Source organism: Corvus moneduloides, chromosome 5, assembly GCF_009650955.1.
Source record: "Corvus moneduloides isolate bCorMon1 chromosome 5, bCorMon1.pri, whole genome shotgun sequence".
In the NCBI taxonomy this organism is placed as follows: Eukaryota; Metazoa; Chordata; class Aves; order Passeriformes; family Corvidae; genus Corvus; species Corvus moneduloides.
This window is the reverse complement of record NC_045480.1, coordinates 28,684,285-28,703,256: the sequence shown is the minus strand read 5'-3', so window position 1 is coordinate 28,703,256 and position 18,972 is coordinate 28,684,285. Positions and strand designations below refer to the sequence as shown.

Here is an 18,972-nt window from a genome sequence, read left to right as displayed (position 1 = left end):
TTTGCCTGAAATTATGCTAGGGTTTGTTTCACAGGTGTTTACTGTACACAGCAATGACAGGAGAAAACATAAAACAACCTTTGTAACCTCCCCACTGGTCTTTTCATATGTGTGCCTCCTACGTCTGCCCAGTGTGTATGTCCATCCCCAGAAAATGTTGTGCATGCAGTGTGTGTGCCTGCTGCCATGGATGACCCTCATACAGAGTCTCCACAGGCAAGGAATTATGAAATGAATTGTGAAAGCCTTTTCCTCTGCTTATGCTAGAGGAAATGCTTTCAGTGTGCTTCCTCATGTCCCTTAATCTGTAATCTAAAATTCTCTCTGTTGTTTCCACCATTTTGTTACCCCTTCTTGCACCCTACAGAGTTTCTGCAGTATTAGCTCAGATTGCTCTATTTTGGTACTGCATCAAACAGCTAATTTCATCTGTTACCACCGGGTACTTGATGCTTCTTTGCACAAGTTCAGCTCTGAGAAAAACTAATTATTTGCACTTTCATGAAAATTTTTGCAGTGTCTTCACTCACTTATTCACATAAGAATAGCCCAACCAAACATTAAAGGAAGTAAAAGTGGTTCTACTTGGAAATCTTACAGAAAAGTCAAGTAATACACTGACTACTTGAACAAAATAACAGCTGCAAAAAGTGAATGGCGGACTTGAAATGTTAACATTGCAAAATCATGAAGAAATTGTAATTTAATTATGTTTAATTATCTTCCATTAGAAGAAAAAAATCTGCTACACAGCATTTCAAATGTAATTGCCTCTGTAAAGCTTTTAATTTTTTGTGGAATTTTCAAAATGTCAATTACACATTTGTAGACCTATGATGAAGAACTGATTTATCTATGCTTAATCATTCAAGAAAATGTACTATACTGTGTGTGCAAAGGAGATAAAATCAGTCAAAACATATGAAATTGTTTTGCTGTCCTACTCTTGCAAAATGGAACAATTCAGGTTGTCCTAATACTTGATATCACTGAAGTTGCTACTAAAAAATCTACTTTTGCAGCCTGTACTCTTCTCAGTTGACATGGATGACTAGTGTATAACAGGAAGGTTTCCAACACTTTAAAAGACTTCTTCAGCCATGCCTCAAATGAAGTTCTTTCTGTTCAGTTCTTTTCCTGAGAAATATTATAATCAAAGTAAATTTAAATGCCTCAGGCAATCCTTATTTTATTTCAAAACCAGTCCTTGGCACCATAGTCTGCATATAGGTATTAAAAAAGATGCATCTCATCATATAACTAGTCTGGTTTTGAGTTTGAGGAAACTTAGCTCTAGGAATCTGAGTTCTGGATATTAAGTTTAAACTAAATGGACGTACAAACCATTTGGAGATTTACCCACCACTGAATGCCAGAAAATATGAAAATGATCTATCTTAGAGTACTTCGTGTTCCTGACAGAGAGTTCTGGGGACTCACTGTCTTATTGCATAATATTGAACACTAGTAACCAAACATCTGTTAGCAGAGAATGGAAGCTGCAGATAACTGTGGTATCTGTGGAAATAGATATCCTTGGATACTTGAAGTTCCTTTGGTAAACTGGTACAGAATAGCTACACTGGCAAGATTGTCTCTTGCACCAAGGATTCCAAATAACACAGCATAAACACTAAGGTTATCCCTAGACAAGAAAACTATAAATGTTATTGATAAGGTAAAAGAAAACCAGGTGAGATGCATACTTGAATACATACCTTGCACCAAATACTAGACCATGCATCAAATTCAATCTGTATTTTCTCCTTCTCTAAAACAACACAGAACTTGAATTTTTTGTGACATCCTATGTCATGATATCCTAAGTCATGACAACAATTATATTTAATGGCATCCTCAAGACACTGACTTGCATTAGAAGCAACGTGCAGTCACCTGTGTGAGCTCTCCTCTCTGAGATGAAGAAGATGCTCCCTTTTCTGAACTCTGGTAGCCCTGGAAGTGTCAGAAGCAGATTGAGAACAGAAACTTCAAGCAATTTTGGGTCTTGTACTGGAACCAGTAGGACTTTTCCTTCTTGCTACAATGGTGCAAAAGTAAGGCACAAGACAGTTAGGTCCTGGAGTGTATGGGATACTGTGGGTGGTGACTAAGGGTAAAGTCCAGAAAAGGGGAAAAGACTGGCAGATTTTGCTCACAATTTTATCAGCCAGTTCAGAATGTAGCTGTGGAAAATGATCATACCTTTTTGTGTGCTTCAGTCTCTCTAACTGTAAAGTGAGAGCTTATGCATTAAAATTACTTTGAGGCTAAAATATTGCTTGCAGAATGCTTTGCAAGCCTCAGTTGAAAGTGTCACAGTAGTGCAAATGTGTGTTTTTTCATTTAGTATTGTAGGCAGCATCATCCAGGAGTAGCACAGACAGATATGGACATTTTCATCATCTCTTGCCTTTAAGTTCCTAATGTACAACCAAACACTGAACAATTCCATTTTCTGAACTCAAATTTTAGCTGTAAACAAAAAATAGCTATTTGGTTTTTCATTTTCTTTTCCCTAGGGAAGCTGTAAAATACTTAGGTAGGCAATAGCATTTTGGCTGTTAATGATCTCTAAGAAATTACTGTCAGTAATTATAAATGAATATTTTTCTGTAACATATAATCAGTAATCAGAAACTGCTAGGAAAAACAGTGGTGACATGAAATCAGTCACCATAATGTGTTTTGACAAATCTCCTAATTAAGAAAATAATTGCCCAAACCGCTAAATATGTAGGGAAAAATATATCTCGCAAGTCTGGCAAAAGATGAGCATGTTCCTTCTAATTTTCATCATTTTTTTCTATGAAAGGGAAGAATCTTCTGTAATATCTGTAACTGGAACTAAACTTCCAAAGGGAGGTTATCCAAGATTGTTATTTCTAGAGCCAAAAGAAAACAGATAGTTGGCAGTCATAGCACACCCGCCTATAAAGTACATTTTGGCCAAAAGTAGGCAATTCCATTTTGACTCCAAGACTTACATCCCATCCTTAGCTCATCACAGATGGGCGCCTCGTCAGTCACAGCTGTCTGAAACACCCAGATATCTCAGGCAGATCAGGGAATGAAGAGATTGCATTTTTTTTGGTCAATATGAATTTGCTTTTTTTTAATATTTTTTTTCTACCTATGTGTAACACTGACCTGATTTCCAGCATTGTTCAGGATTTTCCCATTTTAAATCTCTAGTGGAAGATAATCCCTAACTTTCACTATGGAGTCAGTCACTAGGCAAGGGAGTCCACATGGTTTAGGATTTTTGTGTCATGCTTTTACCTCTTCCTTATTCCTTTTCCCATGTGATTTTCTGTAGAAGTCATTCCTCACATTATACATATCTTGGCATTAAAAAAAAAAGTTATATCAGGCTTGGTTAATCCTGTCCTTGAATTGTCTAAGGGATCAAGAATTAATAAAATAGGTGTCTGAGTTATCTAATAAAATAGAATTCAGTATTAACTTGGAAGTCCACCTCTTCCAACTGCAGATGCTATCAGTCATCCATACCTACCCTTAGCATGTTTCTGAAAATCTTTTACATGCACAGATGTGATCTTTCACCTGGTCTGGCTCTTCTTGCTTTCTTCTGGCAGCACTCAGCCATAAACGCACACAGCAGCCCTCTCACATGAAGTGTGTCTCTGACATCCCATTCTGACCAACTTTGTGTGTTAGTAAGGAAAAAACTTAAAACCACAAAAACAAAATAGAAGAAAGTAACAAACTAGAAGGCAATAAAAACTGGTAACAAACAAACAAACAAACAAAAAAGAAACCAACCTGGGATCAAACCCTGATCAGGAAAAACAAAGCCAGCTGTGGCAAGGTTCTGCCTAAAAGCACAAAAATATTCCCATCCATCAGCTTGCCATTAAGCAGAACCCAATCCTGGAAGAGTTTAGAAACTAAAAATTATTGGGCAAAAAAAGCTATTTCTAAGAAGATGAAATTTTCCTGCCCAGGTGTGAAGTAAAAACTTCCCACCTAAGGCAAGGATTGATCATGGGTGGAACATATGCAAGACTCAGGAAATGGGATGCATGTTCCTCTGATATGGATGGCCTCTGGCAGTCCTGTGGCTATCCTGCTCGTGTTTTTTGAGAGGGTTGTGGCAGTACATTTTTTACACATTTTCCTGCTGGTTTGGTAGGGGACAAGAAGACAGTCGTAATCACAGCTTGTCACTTGCCTGACTTACATTTTATATATTTTCATATTGGCTACATGTAAAGGTGTTGACAGGTTACAAATTTGCACAATTTAGAGATTGAGAGGGCCTACTACATTGTCATTTCCATTCTACCAGAAATACAGGACCAGCTCTCTTGCTCATTTCCCAGCAACTTACCAGATATCTTGTTCAAAAAACTGTTCATTCCACTTTCTTTGTAAGTTTATTCCACATTTGAGTGACTGCCATCGTCAGGAAGTCAAAGTGAACACTAACTGGACCTAACGAAACCTCTTCTTAAGGCTCAAAATAGCTCTTTTGTTTTTCTTCAATATCCACGCATCTCTGACTTGCTGATTATTTCCCAGAAGCAGAAGTTCCAAATTTACTTCTGAGAAGACTTTTCCTGACCCACCAAAAGTAGAAGATACAGGAAATTGTATAAGAAATGTCCATGTAGCTGTCACCATGTTTTCCAGGCTGGAAAATGAGAAGAAAATTTGAGAAAATTGAGCTGTTTCTCTAAAGAGATTTTTCTCAGTCTCATGCATGAAAATGATACTCTAAATAGTTTTACATGTGAGTTTTGCAGTTAATGTTACAAATAGTACTTTGACATTTTTATGGTCTGTTTTAATTAAATGAAGCAAAGTCTGCTCTTCTGAGTGATTCATTTATCCTATCAACCTTTCTATTTTTGCAAGATTAAATCAGGAAGTTCGCATTAAGCTTCCTTTCCTGGAATTCCAGTTGAACATTATTACCCTTTGTTTAGACTGTATCACTTATTCAGCTGATAAGAGTAGACTATTCCACTGGAGAGACAGAGATTCAGCAATTTAGATCCCTTAAAGAGCATTCTGTATTTTCCAGTAAATGACTATACTACGTTTCAGGAAGCTACAGAAAATTATTGCACTTTTTAAATCTGCAGACACGAAACTGTATACTAATGCAATGATGTGTCTCAGCAAAGCACACATAATATTTTTTACCCTTGACATTAGGAGGGATGTTATAGCTTTGCATCATTTAGTTCTCAGTGCAATCCCACAGCTTGATCATGATCTCCAGGACAATACAAAAGAACACTGATTCTAATTCTAAGAGAATAAAAATTTGGACTAAGACAAACGTTTTAAATTCTGAAGTAATTTTTCATGTTTTGAACTTTGAAGTTACCATTTGAAATCTTAGAATCAAGGTGCATTGCTAAGGGAGAGTCATTTTAAAATGCCAGAGATACAACTTCAAGCAGGAAACCTAAGCAAGACTTGTGGTTCAGGTTGTTACAATGATCCTTAAAATCCATGATGATCTAAAATATACATACACTTTAATTCGGGACTGTTCTCTGAAATTATGCTGCCTACGTTTTTTAACTATTATGTTTGTTTTACTCTGTAGTATCCTGAATTCTGGTATATATGTGAAAACTGCCTAGATTTACAATGTATTTAACTACTCAGATTAATTTGTTTTACTTTTTTGTGGAGATGGTTTTTGGTTTGGTGGTTTTGGAGTTCATTGGTTTTGGTTTTTTGTTTGTTAGTTTGTTTGTGTTGGTTTGGGTTAGGCTTGTTGGGGGTTTTTTGCCTAAGACAACATCTAGTTTTGTAAACAAAGAAAACCACATTTGTTCTTAAACTTACACATGAATTTCTTGTTATGTGTGCACCAGAATCAGGTAACACTCCAATTATGCTTCTAACTTATTCTACCTGAATCCCAAATTCTTATTTCCCAGCATTTCCTTTGGTGCCTGGATCCAATTTGTCTTTCAGCATGAATTAGAGTAAAAACCTGCTTCTCTCTGCAGCCTGACGTGATATTTACCAAAATTCATAAATAAGAGCACCAATCTGTAGCCTTACGCAGAGCGCAGATTTTCCAAAACATCTAAACTAGAAGGGAGCACAGTGTTATGAGCATTCCTAAATTGTTAGAAATTACATATATATAAAACTATATATGTACTTATACAATAGACACAGACAGAAAATTGATCTTTATATCTTTTTATGCATTTTATGTTCTCACATTTATAAAATATGAAGAAAAATTAAATCTGCAGAAAAAAACACTTTTCATCTTCCCCAAATCTATCAATATCTAGTTCCCTTGCCATTAAGCAAAATCTCCATAAATTAGAGCAAACAATAAAAACTTAATAAATGTGGTTGTTTGCTGAGGTCATATAACTCATATTCTTATTAGTTGAGGGGGCTAAACCTGAAAGGGTTCATAAAATAACTTAGTGTCTAACCCTAATTATTGCAAACAAAGATCAAAAGAAAAGCTTATCAAAAGTGGAGACAGTTTATTTCCATCTTGGAACAAAGGACAAAAGACACAGTGTCTTGTCCTTCCTTTGAGGTTTCTCTGTCAGCTCCCTTCCACTCCCTTTCCTGATAGGCTGAAATATCTTGATGGCTGTTCTGTTGACTAAAACACAATAATCAATTCTGGGGAACATGTCAGCTACTTATTTTTATAACAGGAACAATGAAAATAGCATCACATTGTTAATAGAGGTAAAAGTGATTAAAAATACCCTTTTGAGTTTTCCTTTCTAGTTCCTATCATCACAATGCACTGGAATTGATCCAGAACAAACGATGACTCTAGATACACACATTTTTACAGGAATCAGAGAACTTTGATTCATCTTTAGTATATGAAGGAATGCTTGTCTTTTAAAGCTGCTGCTGTATGAACCAAGAAAAACAAGTTTCCCTTTTTATGTATATATTTATTTTTTCAGATTACTATTTCAGATTTAAAGCAAAGAAGAGGCATTTGTCTCTAAATTAGTCTTAGAGAGCATGTTTATTTCTTTACAGCATATGCATACACAGTCTATGTCAAACTGCTACAAAGAAATCTGACTAGGAGCCTTTATTTGCTAACACTGCAAATTGCAGAGCCACGTTCTGTGACATCACATAGGGTTTGCGTAGTAGCATGTACTCAAAATGATACTTAGTAATTAAGTACAGAATGAAAAGGGCATAGATAGAATCTTTAAAAGATATATTAAACTCATGTATAAACTTCATAATATTTGCCTGGCTTAAAAAGGTAGCATAAATTTCTCCAAAATTTTAAACAGGCACAGTAAATTTTGTTCCCTGTCCAACAGAGAAATGTTATTGAGCACACCAATGTAAATATCCCCACTGTGTTTTTATTTCTTTATTTAAAAAGTGAATCCCTTTGTTGATATTGAGGATATCATATCCCGAATAAGCTTCTTGATATAAAGATGGCTAAGAAAAAGATCATTCAAATAGGTGGAAAGTATTTCAGAGATAAAAAGATCAGATAAGCAGTGCTTGATGCACTCTGTTGAGACAAACTCCTCATTCAGTGCCAAGTATTATTAAAAATTCATTTTCTTAGCTGACACATGGACTTTTCATGCAGAGAGACCATTATGAAAAGCCTTGCTGTTCTGATAATCTGTACTTTGATTTCTGTCTGGCATTATCAGCCAGATCAGAAATAGTGGGTAAAAGTGGCCAGAGGATAAAACATCAGCTTTTCATTCTTGAGGAGATATGCTTATTGGAATGAGTTTAAGAGTTTCAAATGAAGTGTGGCTGAGAACATAGAAATGGTGTGTGAAAGATCCTGGAAATTCATCATCAAAAAACTAAGCACATGATCCTGCAAACATTTATGCCCTATAGTTTGAATATACCCTTCAAACCAAATAGAATTGCATACATGAATTTGTATGAATGAGGTTTAAATTCCTTTCCATCCTGAAATAAACAAAGTCCTTTCTAACCATGGAAGGAGATCTTTTAAGATGACAAATACTATTTCATGTCAAACAGACCAACCCATCACTATTGTCTGGGCTTTCCATAGTGCTCTGCAATACATTATAGAGTAGCTATAAAATGTTAGGTAGCTCTCAGATTGGTTTAGATTATACTCTGTGTGCTCTGATAATGTCTGTCCTAACATAACTAATTGCTATATAAAGCAATTCTAGCAGAAATTCATCAGGATACTTGAAGACCATTCTCTTTCCTGTATCATTTAGTACGTTTGTTTATATCCAAGTGTTGAGAGCACTGGATATCAACTGGTTCCACGGAGGCATTAAATTAATTGCCAGATTTGTGTTACTACAATTGCAGGCACAGTTTACTCAGTCTGGCAGTAATCTTGTCTCTCAGTCTTCCAATATTTACATTTTGATTTCTAGATTCTCACTTCCTTCTGGAGAATCTAGAAACTCAACTCTCAGTTCCTGCTTTTGGTCTGTATGCTTTTCCCTCATTGGGGATCACTATCCAACAGCTCTGGATCTAATGTTCTGCCTCGTCCTTACCTGAGTTGGCCAAAAGAATAGAAGATAAGGAAAGGATCTAAGGAAGGCACTTCTACCCTTGCAATTGCTATTTGTAGAAGCTACCTATAAAAGGGAAAAGAAGACAAAGACAGAAATGGAAGGAAAGGAAATGGAAAAAAAAAGCTGGAGAGATTGGCAGTAGGTGAAATAAATACCCAGAAGAGGTGCTATAGAAATGAAGGTGAGAAATTCTTATTCAAGGTGCAAAGATTTTATATGGCTTAGTGTGAGAACGGGTGTTATCATAAGGCAATGCAGGAAAGTTATTTTGCCCTTTATAAACAGATGGAGCACCCAAGAATCCTAGGTTAGCTAAAAGGTTGCTCTGGTGGGCAGTAACTCACTACCTCAGAAGCAAATCTAAGGATGAACTGTCCCTGCTCTCATTCTGTATGCTAGCCAGGAAGTTTCCCTCATGGCTCAAATCTCATCATGAAGTCAGCTAACTTTGTGAAATGCAGCAGAAATAGCAAAGGAGACAAACTACTGAACACTTCAGATACCTGTCTAACACAGAGGTGAACACCAGTTTGGGCATTTGGTTAATTTTCTACATATTTGCAATCACATAATCTTCTTGTCTTTACTATAAGACCACATTCAATACAGTATATGATTTTGGGATATCTGGCTCATAATTTTTTGACACAGGAGACTCTTGACCCTAGACCAAGTGACATGTGGCTTTTATTTCCAAATATTTCCAAATACTTCAGTTCACTTCATCAGCTCAGAAATTCCATATTCTAACCCGTTAACATCTAAATTTTCAGGATATTTTTTATAGATTTTTCTTAGTGCTAACACTGATTTATATTAAGGAGCTGAGAGGCAAGCTTAGCTTCTTAGATCTTAGGTAATTAAGTTTGTAAGGTCAATATGACATGCGCAACAGATTCTAAAAATCTACTGGTAAATCAGTTGGAAAGTTTTGAATATACACCTTTCAAGTCATTGTTTATATTTCCTGACTAAAAATCAGAGGCCAGGAGTAGTGTTAATCTTGAGATCTGTAGTTGGAAAAAGTAGCAATTCCTCAGCAAAGAAAACTGAGAGTATTTCTGTACTCTAGTGCTGCTAATGAGAAATACAATTCCCTGAGTGATGTAAAGGCTCTTGTTTCAAAGGAGGGAAAGTTCTGGTTTGAGCATGAAAGGTTCAGGATGTCCTTTCATTGTTAATCACTTTCCCCATTGATCCTAGCACAAGTATGTCCCTGGTTGCCTTGAATTCTCTGAAGCTGTGATCAAACAAAAAGCAGGTTAGCTCAACGAAAATTTTTTCCCTGCATTACTTTTCTCAAAATGGATGCTTCTTACTTTAAAGTTCAAGACCAGAAATTATCCAAGCCCTTGTTAGCACTGCATCCTATAAATCATGTTGTTCATAGTTTTAACTAGGGCCTATGAAGAAACAATCAGGTTCTATATCTACTTAAGGCTTATTGTTTTGTACCACCCATCATATGTACTAATGAATCTTCAGTAAAATCACCGGAAACAAAAGACACAGAAAATCCAAGGGCAAAAATATTTTGAAAACATCAGGGTATTTTTTCCATGTATGTAACTTCTTAGATGCCCACAGAGCCCATCATATTACTGTGCAGCTGGCCACTTGGTGGTCATGGAAAAAGAAAGGGGTTCTTCAGAATACATTTGCTGGTATAGTAAAGGTGTCATACGGAAATGTGAATCATTTGCTATAGAATGAAATAAGATAAACTTTGCCTGTTATCAATTTCTTGTGTCTAACAGTAACTCCAGTAGATGCTTAGCTCTTGCAAATTACTGTGCAACCATAGGCTTTAAAAAAGACCAACTACAACAGGAGAGAATCTGTTTTGTAGCATGTTTGATTTAAAATAATAGAAAGCAAGTATAGGGATTACTTTGTTGCTATAGTGACAGAACTCTTGTAAAATTTACTATAACAGCATGGCAAACTCAGTTTATCCGGTGTACTGGGCAAAGAGACTTAGGTTAAAGCATTCTCCAATCACTACTGTCTTTGCATTTTGAAGTTGAATGCAAAAAAAAAAAGACATTTCAGAATATGAGAGAGCCCTGATTTTCTTTTTCTTTAACAAAAATAATGCTTTTTCATATATTCCCAATAATAAGAAATAGGGGTTTGGGGCTTTTTAATTCAGAATGTAGGTATTTAAAAACTGCTCCGGGCTAAGATTAGATATAAGATATTTACCTCTCTCAAGAATTAACTAATTTACCATGTCTCTTTGTAAAATGATATGAAGACAAAAGTAAAATCTCAGAAATAAGGAGAGTAAAAAAGGTAGCCCTTCATAATGTGACAGTGTTGAAATATGAAAGCAAACTAACCACTTTCCGTGTTTCTTTTTCTTGTGGTCATGTAACAGAATATGAGACTTTGTTTTTAAAACACGAAAGCTCCTATTAACGTGTCAGTCACTTCTAGTCATTGTATCATGTTCACAAATAATATCATGCAATACTTTCACCCTGTAATATACTGGCATAAAAAGAGAAATGTAGCAAGAAGGAGGAGGAGGCACTTTTCAGCTAAACTGACCATCCATTTAGAATTCATAATCCTAAATTTTAAAGTGATGAATGAGCGCCTCAACAATTCTGTTACTCCTCCTAATCCTCGTCAGGTCCTGAATCTGCTGATGAAGTCCAAACAGCCACTTCTTTCTGCCTGATCCCCTCCCCTTGCTGGCTCTCATTCAAGTCAGGATCACATTTATCTGAGCAATATACACCTAATAAATCTTCTCCAACTTAGGTTGTTCTTGCTGGCACGACAGTTAGCTTCCCCCTCCACTTCTCTTGTCTTTCCTCAGACATCATTATGGGTGTTGACACTCTAGCAAGTTACTTAAGGTGCTCTTAAGTAACTGTCTGCATGTACACATCTCCCAGTAAAAGGCAAGGTAATTGCTGCTGTAAGCTGGTTTTCAGTTACAATAAGCAAGAGCATGAGCATGGAGAATGAAAGTAGCAGCCAAACTAGCAATCTGCAAGAGGATTTTTATTAGACATAAATAATAATAATCTCATACAGTACTTTCCACAGTACATCTCAAACACTTTGCAAAAGAGGCATGTACTATTCTGCCTAATTTATCTAAGGAAAAATGAAATATGAGAAGGGGAATAGAAAGACCAAGGCTGCCTGATAAGTTAAAACAAGACTGTAGATAGGTATTTTGAGTCTCAGTCCACTGTGCTGTCAAGAGCAGGACCAAGGATTATGAATCTATTATGACTTACACCAGACCTCACTTTGCTCACTGGGCTTACTAACATGTATTTTCCTTCTTCCCTGTCTCTATAGCTTCACATGATATTAACAATAGCTACTCTCCATGCTGTAATACCAAGCTAGTACCTCCACTGATGAATGCTGATGTGAAATTAGCAATCACAATGTATGTGTTCCAGTTGCCACAGTTATCATGCTTTATTGAGTCATGAGTTTAAAATTATTTCCTGAGTCCTGGAGATTTCCCCAAGGCTAAAACAGCAACAGTCTCTCGCATAATGGGTCAACTGGTCCAGGTGGATGCATGTGCTTATTTCCTCCAGAGGAAATAAGTTTAATGAATATAGAGTTCATTTAGCTAAAAAGCCTTGGATCTCAGAATATGGAAGACGGAAGATGGAAGTAACAAAAAATTTGCTTTTGAAAAGAAATTTTTCATTGTTCATAAATTTTTTACTCAATATAATTAAAAATACCCCCAATCAACCAAAGAAAACCCAAACCAAACCTTCATTTCGTTCCCTTTTACTCCTTTTAACTCCAGGTGGGCACTGCATGGCTTACACAGTCTGTCCCAGGGTCTCAAGCTGAAAAGTCTAGCATCTCATGTGTAATATAACAACACAGCTGCTTCATAAACCAACTTTTAACCACTGTTTTGACATGTTTAAGGCATTAGCCTTTCAGTTTTCATCTACTTTAGTGGGCAACTTACATCTTACATCTTGTTTAATGAAAGGTTACTGTTGTCTCTCTGTAAAAGCTGACCTTTTTTCTTCATCAGACTGGAGGTCATGCATGAACACAGAATGAAGTTTAAAAAAATGCATCTTACCACTGGAATGCTTTGGAAACTGGTGGTTTTAAAGGCAGAAGGTAAAATCTACCTGCTTTAAAAATGAAGAGTGAAGAGCAGGTTGGTTTAGTAATGATATAGCTGCTGTCACAAGAACACAGAGTGAAAACAAGAGAATTGTTCTGAAAAAAAAATTCCCAGGCAACAAAAATTTGAGCTTTATTTCCTGCCACCATTTTACACCATCATCAAGTTGCTCACCTTTTGTAACATATATTTTGAGTAAAAGTGTGCTTTGTGCTGTCTTCCTCTCGCACTTCATTGCACACCGTGATTTATAAGCACAGAGGAAGAGAACTGGGGTGAGAACTTTAGCACCAGTATTGCCTTTTAAATGTCCCACAAAGAAAGGAGAGGGCTCAGAGGTGACTCCGGGTGCCACGGAGCTCTGCTGCCACACAGCCACCAAGGCAATTACCACCATTACACCTAGGGATGGTGCCTTGGCCAAGACAAACCTTCATTAAAGCTTTCTCTAATGTAGTGTAACAGTCACTCCCCTTAACTTACATATCCATTAGGTCTCTTTTACTCAACCATTTTTACCACAAACATGCAGAGATTTTAATCCTGATAATTTTTGTGAGTCAGAGATCAATTATGGATGCTGTCTTTATCGGTAATAGTACAGTTTTGCTGCATCTTTCTTAATATAAGGAAAAAGGACTTCTATGTGTCACAAGCCATACACTTACTCTGGATCATCTCTGAGCTTTCATCACAGGTTGGAAATTCTAACCACACTCCTCTAAGAACTTCTAGAAAATGTTTAGTTTACCTACTTTCCCTACTTTCTTGAACACTAAATTCAGTTGGTTATTTTTGCAAAGGTGAATCACCTCTTAAAGGTAAAAATATAGCTTTCAACTGAAGGGAAGGCCGACCCATTAACAGCAGAAAATTCTGCAGTCTTTAAAAAATAAACCTTCACCTGTGACAGCATCTTAACCACAATATGGAAAGATACCCGACATCTCCACCAATTTCTATAAACCAATGATATTTCAGGTAAGCTAAAGTGCTTATTCCCTGTGTTTAAAATTGAATGAAAATACTTATTTTTTTCTCCTCCTCTTTTATTTTTCCATATTTATATTTTATCAAATTGTATCTTTGTCAAACTATTTAATTCTACTTTTATTTCTTATTCTGTTGTGCATTCATAGAAAAGAGTCTTTCTTAAATACAGTGTGAACTTGGTTATTTAATTTCCAACCTGAACTGTTGAACTCACAGTGTTTGATGGCATTCAAAAGTAGGCAAAAACACAGAGCTCTTGCCTCTTGTTTTAAAATAGCTACTTATATGGATCACAAGAATAAGGCAAGGTTAATTTTCTTTTGTTTTTCTGTTTAAAAAAAAGGGGGAAAACACCCAACTGAATGCTGCCTGGGATCAGATACAAGAGTCTTACACAACAAGCTGATAACATTTCTAATAGTGTTCATTTTTATAGGAAGATTTCTAGAGCAGAGAGCCCATAAATTACAAGCCGTAGAGCAGCACCTCTTTGTGCAATATAGTGAATTTACTATGCATCTTGTTAAAAAGTATTTGGGGTAGATGCTTTCTTTCATTTTGTGGTTCTCAAGTAGGTGAAACCATGTTTTTTCTTCTCTGGAAGCAAGGCGCTGTTAGTATCACTTATCTCTGCAAAGTGATAGCGCAAACACTCTTTGTCAAGAGGCCTGAACAATTACAGATTTCAAGTAATTACTTTCAGTAAAGTCGAGTGCTAGAAAATTCAGACTTAATTATTTCACTGACAATGGCTGGAACATGAAAATCCTTTGGGCTGTGGAAATACTACGTACAAATATACCCCAGTCGACAAAGAATCCAAGCCCAGAACCAGAGGCCTGGAAACTCAGTTTGAAACTGCTCCATAATCTATCATGCTGTTGCTAAGAGGATATTAATACTAGCATTTAGAGTTGCAGTCATGTGTCTGACAATCCTGTATTTGTACCAGCAGGTCAGTTGACTAATTGTGAATTGGAACTTCTCTGTGTACTGCACTATTTAGAGGAAAAAAGGATGACAGGGGTACGGTTAACCATTAAGGCATTTGGGCCTGGGAGGGAAAGCAGAGGACAATCAAGTCCTTATTATTAGATGCCTTCCTTCGAATCACTCCCTTATGCAGTTGCAACAGAAGGAGAATTCACCTTTTAAACTGAGTAATTGTGCCTGTCGGGCAAACCTTTACAATTACTTTACCATCCAGCATTGGTTGATCTCATTGATTGAGCTCATTGATTGCATTAAGGATAACAGTACTCCACAGAAACAATCCTCTTTGGCAGGCTACTTCCAAAATCCTGTGTCTCTGTCAGGCAGCTGCCTGCTCTTTGAATAGCCAGAGAGATAAAGAAATAAAAATATTGAAGGCCAAAGCTCTCCTGATTTCACAACACTCTGTAAAGCCGGATGAGTGATTAGGGTGGCTGTAGCCTGTTAAACACCCATGCCTCAGGTGGAATGCTCCTCTGAGCACATTTTACAGTGAATGTGAGACTGGTGCCATGCTTCAGCTACAAAAATAAAGCCCTATAGAATTCCAAGTTAAAATGCAAGCCCGAGTGACTGTATGTCTTTGGCAGTTGATAACAAACTACAATCACAGCCTTTCTCTTTTAGATTACCAGCAAGAATCTAATCCAGGTCAGTGATAATCCTCCAGCATCTATTTAGTGATGATCCCAACAGACAGACTACTCCATCACAAAAGTCACTGTTTCTGACATGGCTGCAGAGACTGAATGAGGAGATTCCTCCTTTACTGTGGAAGCTAATTAGCTTTGCAAGCAGAACAGGAGTGCTGAACTAAAGCACAACATAGTGTTTCATCGTCAGCGTCATTGTTCATTTGCTATTTAACAGAGTGGTAGAGGGGAGAATGATAACCCTTGATTTAATTACTGAGAGTTTCCCATCTTCTGTGTCTGAAACACATTTGTCAAGTATTCACCAATCTTATCACTCACCTCTCTCAGAATCCTCAAATGAAACTTTGACTTCAAAATCTTGACTTGCAACTACCACACAACCCTTTCAATTTGGATTTTACTTCACTCTTGTGCACATCTCCTTTCATTTTTAGATTTTTTGAGTTCCCTTTCACAACACCAAGTCTCCAAACCTTTCCAATTTTTTCTACGAAGTCCATTCTCTCCTCCTTCAAAAGCTTCCTGTGGGTCCTATACAAAAGCTTCCTATACAAAATGAAGGCTTGGTCCAGGAAGTAGCCTAGGCAGTCTGTGTTTACAGGAACAAATCCTGATTTTTACAGAGGGTATTAACTTGACACTTGGTGGTCTCCTGGTTCCAGCATTATTATTGTGATATAAATGCCTTTGGGCCAGCATGTTTTCCTACATGTTCTTGGTAATTTTTTTCCTTTTTTTTCCTCCTTTCCTTTTGAGGATATGTTTTGGAGAATTCTTTTTTTTTTTTTTTTTTCTGAAATTTAGACTGAAAATCACACACAATATTCAACCAGCATATTTCATCTTGTGAGGACCACTTGGACACTTACTAGTCTACCAACTGCATAAAACTAAGGATAATACAGACAGAAAGCCAATTAAATTGGGAGTAATTTGGCTGTTCAACAGCTGGGGCATAGCGTATGTCTGTCTTCCCCAAGCTAGAGTTAGGAATTAACATTTTACAGGCCTGACCTATCTAGTAAGCATATATCCTGACCTTAAAAGAAGCATTCAAAAATGAAAGTAAATGTGGCTATGCCAAAAAGTGCGCGAGCCAGGTTAGATATGAAGAGGTAATTGATTAAGCAGGTAACATATGTAAAGTTAAGCTTGAAGATATAGTGCATTTCCATCCTCTTCTGGGCTATTAAAGTAAATTAATGTCCTAGAGCTGTGTAGGGGTTTCCAGAAACAACACTATAATGGCCAACTGGCCACAGTTTGCAGCCTCTAGAAGGGGGAGATATTTATTCCTCAGGAAGTTGCCAGCTCAAGCATCACATTATGTATACTTTATATCTGTATTCATAGCACAGAAATGACAACTGAATGTTAGAATAACACCAGTGAATATAAAATATGATGTTGGCTTGGAAGAAAATGAACCAATCAGAATCTTTGACAGGTCCAGATATCTTCAAATTTTCACAATACATTTTTCCATGCTTATAGTTTGGCAACTGCTCAAAAGTACCTGTTTTGTGCCATTTTAAAGTCTTGAATGTGCCAACCAAGCAACAAGCATTCAAAAAACCTTCGCAAAATATAAAGGGGAATAAGTGGTGTAGGGAGCAGCTTCCAGACACAGAGCTGTGAAGCCAGGCTTTGCTTCACTATCTCCAAGACTTGCCTGTGGCTGTGCTGTGGTTCCCATAGGGAAAACGCTTGTTTTCCATCCAGGTTCAGACTCCGACTCTGATGGTGCTCAAGAATTCTAAAATTTCACAGCACTCTTCAGCACGCTTTCTGGAGAGGGAGGGACTGGAATCCCCTGGCCACCCGGCACGGCTCGCTTCTGGCTGAAGGCTCAGCATCCCCCATGCCTCGGGCTGCTCAGGCCATTCGAAACCTCTTCAATTTAACACCAAGGAGGCATGATGGCTTTTCAGTTAACTCTCTTCTCTATGTTTCCTGGAAAAAGTATTGAGAGCTTTGCCGACTGTTTTTTATAGAACTGGCCACTGCAAAAGCTGACAGCCATTAAAAACCAAAGGAACAAAATGCACAGAAGCCTTTAGGTCGTCTTTGACTTCATTACCTTTTGTTCGTGCAATTCTCCTGGACCCCCCAGACGTGCAGCGGAGGGACGGGGGAGAGGGTGCGTGTGTGAATGCATGTTCATGTGTGCGCATGAGCGTGTGCATGTGTGAGTGCATGAGTGCGTGTGCGGTGTGCCCGCGTGTGTCACCGTTCTCTCGTGTTTAGGGGCCGTGACCAGGCAGGGGCCGGCTCGTGCCGTGTGCCCACGCTCGGGGGTCTCTCCGGGCGCGGCGGGGGCGCGGAGCGGGCCGGGGGCGGGGCGGCCCTGGGGGCGGGGGCGGCTGAAGGGGCCGGGCGGGCGCTCCGCTGCTCCGCGGCCGGTGTCACTTGCAAGCCGCCGCCGCCGCGCAGGCAGGCGGGCAGGCAGGGGCGCAGGCAGGCGGGCAGGCAGGGACGCAGCCAGCCGGCCCCGCAGGCAGTCCCGCGGAGCCACCGCGGCCGGCGGAGACCATGATCCTCACACGTAAGCTCGGGGATGCCTCTCCCGGCCCGTTTTTGGGGGGTGGCGGCTGCGCGCCGGGGGGCGCAGCCTCCGCGCACCGCGGCCGGCGTTGCCGGAAAGTGCTCTGGGGTAGCGCGTGGGGCAGAGGGGGACGGGGTCCCGCTGGTGTTATCCCGCAGCACCCGGGAAGGCAGCGCTGGCAGGGGGTGGCTGCCCCGTCCCGCGGTGCGGTGCGTCCCCAGCCGCGGGTCTTGGCCCCGCCGGCCCGTCCGTGTGCGCGGGGGTCAGAAGCGTCGTCGGGGCAGCAGCAGCCCCAGGTGAGACGGGAGCGCTGCGGGAGCCCGGGATCTGTGTCGGGGAAGCGCCCGCGGCGGCTGTGCTCGGAAGCGCGGCCGAAAGGGTTCATATGCAGGAGCTGAGGCGCGGGGGTACCGCGGGCGCGGAGCGGCGCTCGGGATGCGGCCGCTCCCTGAAGATCACCATGGTGCATCTCTTTCTTTTATGGTGGGCGTTTTTTTTTTTTTTTTTGCGGTTGGATTTTTTTTCCCCCTAATTTTTGTCTCGCTCTTTTTTGGGTGTTTTCTTGCTTTTCTGGGAGCCCTTGCGAGACGGGAACCGTCGAGTTCCTTTTGAAGTTCTCCGTAATTAGCCCGATGGCCTCCAGGAGCCCGGTGGCTCCCCCCGTGCGGCGGTGGCCAGCCCTGATGTCACCCCCGGCGGCTTTGATCCCGGTGGAGGAGCAGCACCTCCTGCCAGACGGGCTCACCCCTACCCCCCCTCTTCCCTTTTCCCTTCCCGAGGAAAACAGAAAGCCGATGCCTTTTTCCAGTCGGTCAGTTTTACGTTCCGTGTCACCCTCCCTTTCTTTGCAAACCACCAGCAATGGCTTAGTTCCACCGAAACTGTGAAGTTGCTGAGCGATGTGTTGCCATTAACCTAATGAGCTCTGTTGCCAGTCAAGGCACTTACTGTTGGTACAACAGGGTTTTTTTGGCGTTTTTGCCCCGTCATATTTTCTTTGGGAAAATTTAAAGAAATAACTGCATTTAAACAATGTATTCAACTAAGTCAGAAGGTTCTGCCTGATGTGTCATAGTACTTAGCACATCTGATTTGAAAAGACTGAGGAAT

General features: G+C 39.2%; 1 protein-coding gene across 9 annotated transcripts in view; it reads left to right on the top strand.

Annotated features, from left to right (window-relative positions):
- The window catches only part of DLC1 (DLC1 Rho GTPase activating protein), a 221,029-nt gene that overhangs the window by 164,765 nt on the left and 37,292 nt on the right, over positions 1-18,972 (top strand). Inside the window, exon 1 of one of the 9 annotated variants that reach the window (XM_032108498.1) lies at positions 17,740-17,862. The exons of 7 other annotated variants lie outside the window; for them this stretch is intronic. In XM_032108498.1, coding sequence (XP_031964389.1) covers positions 17,850-17,862 — 13 coding nt within the window. In that variant the 5' untranslated portion in view covers positions 17,740-17,849. Of the gene's footprint in view, positions 1-17,739; positions 17,863-18,648; positions 18,674-18,972 lie in introns of those variants that run through there. One more of the 9 variants, XM_032108499.1, reaches the window with a different exon arrangement.